Source organism: Saccostrea echinata, unplaced genomic scaffold (genome assembly GCF_033153115.1).
Source record: "Saccostrea echinata isolate AGI-Se365-2 ecotype Australia unplaced genomic scaffold, CSIRO_AGI_Sech_v1 ptg000014l, whole genome shotgun sequence".
NCBI lineage: Eukaryota > Metazoa > Mollusca > Bivalvia > Ostreida > Ostreidae > Saccostrea > Saccostrea echinata.
Window position 1 is genome coordinate 13,563,168 of NW_026889763.1, and position 11,992 is coordinate 13,575,159.

The following is an 11,992-nucleotide window of genomic DNA, read 5'->3' on the forward strand; positions in this document are numbered from 1 at the left end:
GCCTCCGTGTAAGCTTTGAATCAAAATTAGGGCTGGTTTTAAAACAAGCATCATTTTAAGTTCTTAACTTCAAACTATCACAATTTTAACTGTGTTTTGATTTTTACGTCAAATAAGGGGCCAGGTTGGGCCATTACCATACCTTGTCCTTTAGTTGCATCCTTTTGCGGGGTCAACTCCAAAGTGATTTTTTTCGGGGGAGGGGGTGCTGCAATAAATTCACTGCATGTATTTTTTTTTCTAAATTGTGTGGGTCATAGTCGGCTAGCAGAATTTTGATGCCGTTTCCGGAGATAAAAGAAAATAAAGACAAGCATACCATAACAGTTTGCAAGTGTATTTTCTCTTGAAGTGTAAATCACACTCCATATAATTTTGAGTTAGATATCTTGGGTTATTAGATTATTACAGAAACAAATGCCTGCGGTATGGGTAACCTCATCATGGGGTAATCAAAATACAAAATGCAAATGACATCATTTGGTCTAAGGACAACGTTACCAACCAGAAAGTTACTAAGGACAAAGTTACCAACCAGAAAGTTACTAATTCTATGGGTTTTCCCCCAAAAGTGTGGATTGGTTTATGATGTAAATAAAAGTCAGGTGACGTTGACAGACGATAACAAAGATGTTTTTCCAGCACTCAATTTCTTGATTTACAGTGCAGTTGAGTTTGTCAAATCTTTGCTATTTAAGTAATTTTGATTAATTATTCAATTTAGGATACAAAGATTCCTCAAAACGAATACACATTTATATGATTCAGTTATAATAAGGCCAAATAAAAAAATATGTGTGGTTCCGGTTACCCGACCTTCCCTATTTTATACCCCTGACCCTAAACTTTTTTTTGGCAATTTTCATATTTTTTCCGGAATTTCCCCCGATTTCCATCAATGGCTCCAGTTTAAGTTTTAGTTTCAGCAATGACGGCCTCCTTGCAAAACATAGTGCAAGTGTTTAATAGTGTTAAATCCAAAGCAAGCTAGCATGTAGGTGTCCCCTACCAATATTGACTAGTATATTATCACACCACATCTAAATGTCATTTGCAAAGCAGTGATAGGTATTATTTAGAAAAAATGAAGAAAATCATTTTGTTAAAAAAAAAAAAAAAAAAAAAATCCCTACCTAGCTACCCTAATTTTTTTGGAAGTGTAACCGGAACCACACATATTTTTTTGTTTGGCCTAATGAAGTTTCTATGTTCCTGTATATGAATTCCGTTCTTGTTGTGCTGCCCTCCCCTTTTTTGAGAATTTGATATATTTCATGATTTATTATTACTGTATTATGATTATTATTTATTAGTATTATTATTATAATTGGTAATTCTAATTTTGTTTTGTATTTTATTTTATTTTTAAAGATTTTTTTTTAATTATTGGTTGGTGGTTTTTGTTTTTGTATATATACTTTTGTTCCAGCAGTTTCAAAATCAAAAGATGCATTTTACTACATGTTCCTGTTATGTCCCTGCACTTAAAACAAGATAGAGTTACATTGACTGATAATGTTTGTCATTAAAAGTACAAAAAGGATAATTTTAAAAAAAATGTACAGAATTTTTTTTGCAAAAATGATAAGTGACTACTTTTTTATATATAAATAAAAATGTAAAACAGTGCCTTAAACATGCATGATTCATCATTCTTGTTGGTCTGGGTAAATTATTCAGCTCTAGACCGCGCTCTCAAAATTTTTGCTGCACCAGCGACACTGGGTTTCGTTTCGAAGCATTAGATGACCTGTAACGAAAGCAAAAGAAAAAAAAAAACTAATAAATATCTGTTGTTAAACTGAGAAAAACATAATTATTGATATAGTTAAATCATTATTTAAATATGTTAAGAGAAGAAGTTTGTTGTTTCATAACATTTCGTGGTTAGACAAAGCCTGAATTCATTAAATCTTTATCCAATCCAGTTCAATTAAATAACTACCTATTTAAACAAGGCCACAATCAAAGAATGAAAGTGATCGTTTTTCTTTTCTGTAAACATTAACTGACGAGTCCATTAATTTAAACTTTTTCAGCAAATGTATATGATTTAACATGCCTTTTATTTGAAGACCTACCTTTTGGACATCTAGGGAGTGAATGAATCTGGTGTCTATCCGCTGTTGACTTTTCTTCCAGACTAGACGATGTTGGTTCTTTGCGGTTCGTCTTTGTAACTGCTACTTGAGCTTCGTTTTCGTTGGCAAGATCAAAGCTGATATCGATATCTATAGGACTGCGCATGGACTTTCCCTTTCTTTCAGATATCTGTGATGAAGATAATTTCCCTACCTGGTCATCAGTCTCATTAATCACTTTGCCTTTATCAAGTCTAATTCTTGGAGCACTTTGCTCAGCGCTCCTAATGGGGGGATTTGATTGAATAAAGAGAAGTTCTTTTGAGGTGTAGACATCTTTTCCATCACTGGTCGATAGTGATGAAAGAACTGGTTTAGAAAATGTGGGGTTATAAACATCATTTTCTTCTTTTGGTTTGAGGTTAGTTTTCTGCCATGCATACTTTGTTTCTGGTTGTATGTTCAGAGAACCATTTATTTTAGTCTCTTGCTCTGTTTTGTGAATGTTTTGTCTTGTGTCTTTTGGAACTGCCCCAACAAATGAGTGTCTGTCTAAATGCTTTGCGTTTGAGGAATATTCCGAAATCAAGGATGGACTCCATTTTAAGTCTTCGTTATCAAATTCCTGTATTGGAGTAGCTGTCTCCGAGCCAGAGAAAGATTTTGGTTTTATGTTTGGAGTAAATTCTAACATGGTGTCATTAGAACTTCTGCTTGATCCTTTCACTGCATTTTTAAAAGTAATTTCACGAGAAGCTGATTTTGAATCATCTGTTGAAAATTCCGAGTTTTCCTTGCTTGATCGTATTTTACTTTCGACATTTTCTTTGTAGTCAGAAAAATGCATTGATTTCTTTCTCTGATCCTCTGGTATAGGTACTGATACAATTCGTCTCGGAGGGACTGTCTCAACGTAGGTCTTTTTTCCAATTAAGAGAGTACAAGATGAACACTGCTCCTCTTCTTTGTAGGTATTGGAAACGTGACCTAAAAAATATACAGTATAAATTCCTGTTTGAAAAAGAAATAAACACTTTAGTTTTTCCATTTTTATTTAGTAATATCCCGCTACCACCTGCATATGATGTTTACATCTCCCAACTCATTCGATACTCAACAGCATGCTCCAAGTACGATCAATTTATTAAACAGAAAAAGGCTACTGAAAGATAAGTTGATGTCAATACATAGGGCTAACGGCGGGTGTGACTGATCAACAGAAAATGCTTACTCCTAGGACCTGACCCCAGCTCTGGAATTTCCAGGGGTCCGTGTTTTTTGCCCTGTTCACAGATTTGAATTATTTATTGATTTCTTTTTTTAGATCGATCACTGTTCGTTCTTTTCAACTTTTTTCATTTTTAAGGAAAAAATATTAGCATTAACCATATTGCTCTATCAAAAGAAAAACCATTTCTTACCATTTTTGCATTTATACCACGTCCCATACTGCCATGTTCTTCGACTACCCAGATCTTCAAGGTTAAGCAACTCATCAAATACTCTGTCGTCAAGTCCTACACCGTATGCCCTTGCCAATAAACGGATTCTCTGATACTTTTTCTCCAAGAGTGGCGATTTTTCCTTTAATAGTAAATCAACTATAGGACCATATTTATCTCTGATGTCGTCTCTGTCTGTACGTGATCGATTGGTTAGTTTCAGAAACTGGACCTGATACGCAAGTCGTAGCAATTCCATACGAACGTCGAGAAGTTCTTGCTTTGAAAAGCATGTTCGCTTTCCTGCCTTTTGTATCTTTTTCTTGTTTTCGGTAACAGTAGATACACTTTCAAACAACCACTGGCGAATCCTTGTTAACTGTGATCCGATTAATTTTTCCTCTTTAGTGCCTTCAATGTCAGATTGAAGAATCGCTTGGAAAATGTGATAAATTATTTCTAGGATTACTGTCTGTAAGTGAGCTAAAGTCACTTTTTCATTAGGCAACATAGTTTTCTCTTCAAGTTGTTTGATGATTAGATCAACAGCCTCTGAGTCCTTTTTTCTCAACAAGACTGATCTTTCTTTAATGTAGTTTACTCCCCTCTTAAGAGAAAAGATATCGTCACTTGCTATTTTCTTCTTAACAACTTCTATGTCCTTTCTGATTTCCTCAATTACTGACTTGTATCTCATGCTTTTTGTTATTTGCGATGCACACGCTGGACACTGCCTAATCCCTATAGGAACTGAAGAACTTTGAATCTTTGCAGGGTTAAACATGTACAAGTCCATTGAATTAACACTAAAGATGTGACTACAATTCAATGTTACAAAACGTGTGTCATTGTCTATTGTGTCCATAGAACCTTCATAACTTATACGATGGCATGTTTGGCAGATTGGTGGACACTTCTCACCACAAACTCCTAAGCATTCATGTTCACATCGAAGCTTCTTTGAACAGCTTTTCGAACATGGCAGTATACTGCACTTTTCATCACACCTATTAGGACATTCCTGATGTTCACAGGATCGACTACAAGGCTTGTTGCACTCTTCACAGGCGTCTCCACATTTTGCTTTACAATTTCTATGAGAGCATACAGTTCGACATTTTTGGTTGCAAGGTGGACAACCTTCAATACAAGGTCTTGTACATATATGCCCACATACAAGTTTTCGTCCACATTTTGATTGACATGGAATGTGTAATCGACTTTGTTGACAGTCACCACAGGTTCCGCTGCACTTATGACCACACTCAAGATCACCGCCGCACTCTCTTTTGCAAGTAAGAGTTTCCACGTCTTCAAAGCACTTTGTAAGAATAAAGTGACCACAAGTGAGGCGTCTCTCACAAGTTTCTTCACATTTTTTATGAGTAGGTTTCAATTTGCAAATACCACATTCCCCTTTGCATTTGTGTAAACAAGGAAGAATTTCTCCACATTGAGATTTGCAGGTCCATGTATTTTCGTCCACAGAGCATGGGACACTTTCAATATGTCCACAGGAAGGAATTATTTTTGGGACCTTCACAGGACAGTCACCACAGTCTTGGAAGCATTTTCGTGGACAGCTATGTCCTTTTAAGCATTTCTTCAAACATGGTTGTAGACACTTGTAATGTTCATGCTTTGGGTCAGAAATGTGACAGATTTGTCCACATTTATGAGAGCAATTCAGATCGTAATTACAAGGCAGAGAACAGCCTCCATTTGGTACCTGATCAAAGTCCGTATCTCTACTGACACGAACACTATTTCTAGGGTGGTTTCCACACCGTAGTACAAGACTTCTTCCGAAATTCCCGTTTGCATCCATCGTCTTTACTATATACTTCCACAATTCACTCTCGGAGCACAAGAGATCAAAATTGCCTATTACAAACATTCCTTTTCTAGCTCTTGATAAAGCAACACAAATTCTATTGTCTATTTTTAAAAATCCTGTGCTACCCAAGTTGTTGCTACGAACAAGTGAAAGTATGATGATGTCGTTTTCTTCGCCCTGGAAGTTGTCTACCGATGTGATGCGTATGCCTTCAAACTCGTGCTTCGGCATTTCTTTTTTCAATGCAAGAATTTGACCAGTGTACGCTGTAAGAATTGTTATTTGGCTTCGATCGTAATCTTGCTGCAGAAAATATCTACACAGTCTTTTGACTAACTTTGCTTCATGGATATTTGATTTGCTTTTCGTCTCCCTTTGTTCCAGTTCTGGTTCGTTGTGGTTAATGAAATAAACATCGGAAATTACACCCTTGATATGTTCGTACTTTTTCACGTCCTCATGGTCATCGAGATTTGGATAGAGATCTTCATATTTCATTAACATTGATATTTCCGGTCTCATTCTGTGCTGAATGCCTAATGTCACATAATTCAATTCATTATTAACCATTCTTTCAAATAATGAAATATCAAGATTAAATTTCTTTGCAAGATGGTAAACTGTAGGAGTAGGACGCAGTTGTTTGTGATCGCCAATCAGAATGAGATGTTGACAGTTTGAATTAATTGTAGTAACGATGTGTGATTCCAACACTTCAGCAGCTTCCTCAACAATAATGATTTTTGGTTTGATAGCTTGCAGGATATTCCTGTATTTTGCTGCACCTGTTGTAGTCATACCTATGACGTCAGCTCCTCTCATTATTTCTACATCCTCGGCATCTAGGACTTCTCTATAACCTTTGCAAAGATCGTCATACTGTTTCTCTGCTTCCTTTATGGAATCTTTCATATTGGTGGTATAGCACTTTAACCAATAACGATAAAGCCTCTCTCGATCACGTGAATCAAGTTTCCACACATTTTTTACCTTTTCAACGTCTTTTTCACTCATAATATCGCTGCTGTCAATAATTTTCCTAAGATTTCGACGCAATTTGTTGCGATTAATTTGATGGACCCAGCCTTCCGTATCTGACGATCGATCCATACTACTGTAGAGTATTGCAAGGGATGCTTCGCTTAAATTCTGGGACGGATTTGTTTCAGTTTCATTGCTGTATTCAGAAAAGAATCGAAGTTCATCGTCGTTTTCATCTTCTTCGTCTTCCAATCTTCTTTCTTCGTCTTCCAATTCTCCCTCTTCTTTCGCATATACGCATTCCTCCTTAAGAACTTCTGCGATTCGGCTGCAGCTTTCTGGTGAGCCATCAAGACACAACCAGTCCAAAATATCACCCTGATCTTGAATCATTTTTGGCATTCTCTTCAAATATTTGGGAATATGTTCAACCAATATTTTGGACTGTAAGACAACCTTTTCACTTCTTGTGCGAAGTTTTGAAAGTTCATCTATCTGCATATTTGGAGATTTTTGTTGCTTTTTTGAAACCTTGGGTTTTCCAGTTTGGTTTGCAAGAACCATAATCTCGTTACTTAAAAAATCTTGGAATTCTATCAAAAGATACTTATATAAAGATCCCCTGTCTTGCAAAGATAGTTGCCACGGTTGTTTTACTTGTCTTGCCTCGTCTTTTGTTAACCTCTCTATTTGAGATCCATTTGTTAGTTCCTCTTCCCATTCTGTCATCAGCATATTTTTTCGTTGATTTTCAATGTCATTTGGATCAAATGCAATGTCTGCATTAAAACCAAGCCATTCGTCTAATCGATTTCCTGGCATTTTGGCCATAAACAATTCATTTTCAAATGCAATATTTTGGAAACTTAAGCTTTGCACATGGTCATTGTCCATAAAATGTCTTAATTCATCAAGACGCAGAATACCTTGTTTTGCACATTTTAATTTCTTACTGACACATTCTATTTGTTCTCTGCAATTCCACATGTTTTTAAGACAATCAGACTTTTTTTCATGGATCGTCCTCGAAATAGACCTATCTTCACGAGCCTCTTTCCGGTAGCTTTGTAGAGTAAATTCTTCTAAATCTGGTGTTTTGCATCTTCCGCCAATTCGAACTAATTTTTCTGAGTGCTTGGATATCCCCACAAGAAATTGATCTAGCGCATGATTGGTATAGCATACCACTAAAATAGGATCCATTTTTACGTTTTCAGTCCACCTCTCTTTGTTGTGCAGTAAAAGTTCAACGATTTTGAGTCCAACGTATGTTTTGCCTGTACCTGGAGGTCCCTGAATGATTGCAATTTCCTTTGTGATTGCCATTTGTAATGCCTTGTGTTGTGAATCATCCATTCCAATATCTCTAGCTGAAGGCCATCTATTTGTCCTAAGTACTGGACAGTTGTACACTTGGGCTCTCCTTTCAGTATTTAAAAGAGGACTGAAATCATACGGTATCACAGTTCCACCTTTTAACAAATACTTTGGGGGTTTTGCATTTGGCTTGCAATGAACAATACACGACTGCAGTGGCATTTCATCTCCAACTTCTTGTAATCCTTGAAGTATGTATTTGTAAGCTTCAAAATAGGCTGTTGTTTCCGCCATGACGTATGTCTGTGTGGAGAGAGCATATGTTTCTGTCTCTTCTGTAAATTGAACTTCCACTATTCCATTTTGCAAATCTGTGATCTTCCTTTCAGTTACCGTGGCAAACAACATTGTCTGGAATCCATCCGACGAAAGGCAAAGTAATGACCCAAATAGCAATCTTCTCGACGATTCCCAGCGTACGTGAGTCAGTTTAGTGTTATCAAATTTTATGACGTGTCTGACTCCATGTTTGGAACACAGTGGACGAAGTATCTCCACATTCTCATACATTCTGATGTCTGTTTGTCGTTTTCCTTTCACGTTTTTGAATTTTTCAAGTTCTGTTCGATAATCAAGAATTCCCTCTCTCAAAGGATGCAAATAATCCTCTCTCAGTAGGCGAAATTGTATGTCTAGGTACTGTTGCAGATTATCATAACCCCCTTTAGTTCTGTTGCATCGCAAAAAAGGTTTTCTGTCAAACTGCAGGTCTTGAAGAGTTGGGAGAACAGATAATTCTCGGAAATCATCTGGTGGCTCCTGCTCTGTGGACGGAGGATGTCTTCTTGGTTTCTCCGATTCTTCTTGAATTTTAACATACTTTTGTTTCATGGCATCTTTTACCTCATTCAATATATCAAGCTGCTTAAATATGTCTGGACAGGATATAATGCAAATGGTTTTGTATTTATGGGATACCAATCTCTCCAATATATCCAAGACGGTGCTAAGCAAATACACACTGCTTTGCATACGTTGAAATAAAATAAGGGTCAACTGGGTCATGTTCCATAGCACCTTCCCCATTTTGTCATCAGGAAATTCAAATATACCAATTTCGACATTACACAAAAAACGTAAAATATGGTTTGATATAAGATTCTTTGAGCTTAAAATTTTTGTAAGTTCCATACAATTTTGTTCTTTGTTTGATTTGTATGCTTTTACCAAAATCGCCACAATTAGGACCATCCAATCCTTTTGTAATTCTTTTTCAAGCAAATCTTCAAATCCGTTTCTGGTTGTAACCAACTGAAGAAGGACGTCGTCGGGATCGTCTTCAAGGTCTAGTTCTTCCAGTCTTTTGTACCCCATCATTCTTGTTCTGGATTGACTGCCACTGCGGTGACCATAGTTTGATCTTTGACCTCTGGAGTGACCACGCCCACCACCTCTTCCTCCACTAGAATCCGAGCTTGATCCTCTACCTCTGTATGATTCTCCTCCTCTACCCCTCCCTCGAAAATTTGGTCTCCCTCTTCCACCTCTTCTTCGCTGCGATCCTCCTTGGCTAGTGTCGTCGAATTCTGACGAGTCATAGATTGGCAAGGTGTGCATTTGCTCCCTTTCGTCTTCTCTATCGTTGTCATCATCGTAAACATGGACTAAGTTTGAAGGTAAAGTGTTTTCTGTGGTCCTGTGTGGAGTGTGGGATCTATTTCTTCTCGGCCGTCGCCCCCCTCTTCCCCTTCCCCTGAATCCCCTCACAGAGTCATCCATTTTCTGAAAGATGCATTTCATACTGATTGTATTAAACATATGATACTTATTTTACGTCTGTTTTTGTAGATTACCTGAAGGAATGTTTTAACAAAAAATCGGTGTTTGTTGTTTGAAAGTTTAGATCTTAGGTCATGAATATATTGTATCCTTGTACAGTGGCACAATTTGTCAATTTACTATAAAGGAGCAAGAGAGCCCTTCAATTTAACATATGTGTAAATACTTATAGCAATAACATCATTTTTCTGAAACCTGTTGTCTTTTTTTGGTGATTGCTGTAAATGTGTTGCATCTAAACAAAAATTGATACAACAACGTGAGTATAAAGCAAAATAACATACAGCAAAAATAACTATTCCGGACAGAATGACTCTTTCAGCTCCGCCCCCCCACCCCACCCCCGATGTACATAGCCGAGACTGTCGGACCTTTAATGATGAATTATTTTGTGATGGATATTTACAATATAATTCATATGAAAAGTCTGAAAAAAGTAAACGATAATTCTTTACAAAAATACATACCGACTGCATAATAATTATATATAAAGACCTATTTAATGTAGAGTCGGTTTATATTTTACAAAGAATATTTTTTAAGGATTTTATCAGACATCTGACAAGAAATGAATTGTAAATTTTAAAAAATCCAATAGCCATGGGGTGTGTGCTTTACGTTTACCTGGCATTAAGATGGGGGTACTGGCATATTGTAAATTTTGAATTTACCCATGTGGCAGTAAATACAAAATTTACAACATGGGAGTACTCTCCACAAGTACAAGTACTTGTGATTGAGGATATAGTTTATCAATAGGGCTTTTCTATTAAGGTTAAGAATCCAAAGAGAGAGAAAGAGAGAGATGAATATTACCTACCTATTTGAACCCATCATCCTTGAAACTCAAGTTAGTTTTAAGATATCATTTTCAGTAAATCTTCCGGACGATCTACGACGCGCAGTTATTGAAATGGTTGAATAAAATGTAGTTTTTTTTTCAGCATGGATGGAATTATCTGATGATATAACTAGTCATTTGGATTTTTTTAAAAATAGAATTTGCATAAATATACACAAAAAAAAAAAATAAATAAATAAAGAAAGAAATAAAAAAGAGCAAATAAAAGAAAACAATTTACAAAATTCGATTTCAAATTAATTAGCATACATTTTGTAGCTTTTATTCTCTAAGAAAAAGTATAAATTGAGCACTGTGTTTTTCATAATAAATTGATTTAATTTGCATGAAACTGTATGTTTTAGAGCTATATAACCCAGAAACTGGGCCGGTAATACAAATCTGGTGAGCCACTGATGACGTGATTACAATAATATAATTTTACAACACGAAATAGGATTTGATTAGGTCTCTCTGAAGGTACTACCTCAAAACAACTTCAGAATAATGAAAGAGGAAAGAAAAAATGGATTTATATACAAAGGCGAATTCATTGTACGCACAAGCCGCCATATCAAAACATGATTAGATGTGTGTTTTTTTCTTCTTTCGGTTTATTTTCAAGGAACCTGCACCTATTTTTATATTATTGATTTTAAATGCACCGACATAGAATGAAATAACAATTAACATATGCATACAATACAGCCCGAAAATAACTTTAATGAAACACTTTTTCATTACAGTACATTTCTCAGCTTTCATCATAACATGAAAAAATCATGCAATACTTAAATGTTACACATGTATAAAAGGAGAGATGTCGTAATTCAACTGGATTTTTAAAGATCGATTTGAGGTCTTATGACTAATCGGTAGATCTAGAGTGTCTTTTTAATTTAAATGATGCATTAATTTTCTAGTTTGGACACCTTGTAGTAATTCTAACTCATAAACCAGAGATAAACACATTTTATGTATACCTTCTCTATAATAAACAGTATTTTTGAAAAACTAAGATGGTTAGTAATTAATTTATATTTATTATGGCATGTCAAACGTTGCAATATTCGATCTTTTCCATTTGCATTGTATAATTTTCCATTTGTATTGTATAATTTTTATTTGTATTGTATAATTTTCTATTTGTATTGTATAATTTTCCATTTGCATTGTATAATTTCTTATTTGTATTGTAAAATTTCTTATTTGTATGCGATAATTTTTCATTTGTATTGTATCCGAGGACTGTTTATTTGTTTCGTTACGAAGGATTTCATTGGTCAAGTTTCAGCCTGTATCGGGTTGAAGATGTTCCGGATGCTCAAAGCAAACTGGGCTCATATGTATTTGATTGATTGATTGATTGATTGATTATTGTTTAACGCAGAGTCGGCAATATTTCAGCCATATTTCGGCGATATATGTATTTGCGTGCATGTTAGACGGTCATTGGATTCTAAAAAAGGAGCGCTGGTAGATGGCAAATAAATAATCTGTCCTTAGAAATGCTGACTAAGAAAATAAATAAATTGACTTTGAGTGGTGGTACCTACCCCCACCCCCCAAAAAACTGAGTTTTCGGGTTTGGGCGGATTTTCTTCTTTGTTTTTCTCCTTGTCTCTGGTCATATTGGAAATAAATATTCTCTCCT

The 11,992-nt window shown here is 35.7% G+C and overlaps 1 protein-coding gene across 1 annotated transcript; it reads right to left on the reverse strand.

Annotated features, from left to right (window-relative positions):
- Positions 1 to 1,652: 1,652 nt before the first annotated feature.
- On the reverse strand, positions 1,653 to 9,434 carry LOC133186775 (NFX1-type zinc finger-containing protein 1-like). The gene is made up of 3 exons (XM_061322080.1): positions 3,503 to 9,434; positions 2,082 to 3,068; positions 1,653 to 1,750 (listed from the first exon to the last, which is right to left on the reverse strand). The coding sequence occupies exons 1-3, from the start codon at positions 9,273 to 9,275 to the stop codon at positions 1,683 to 1,685; spliced, it is 6,828 nt and encodes a 2,275-aa protein (XP_061178064.1). The 5' UTR covers positions 9,276 to 9,434; the 3' UTR covers positions 1,653 to 1,682.
- Positions 9,435 to 11,992: the final 2,558 nt, after the last annotated feature.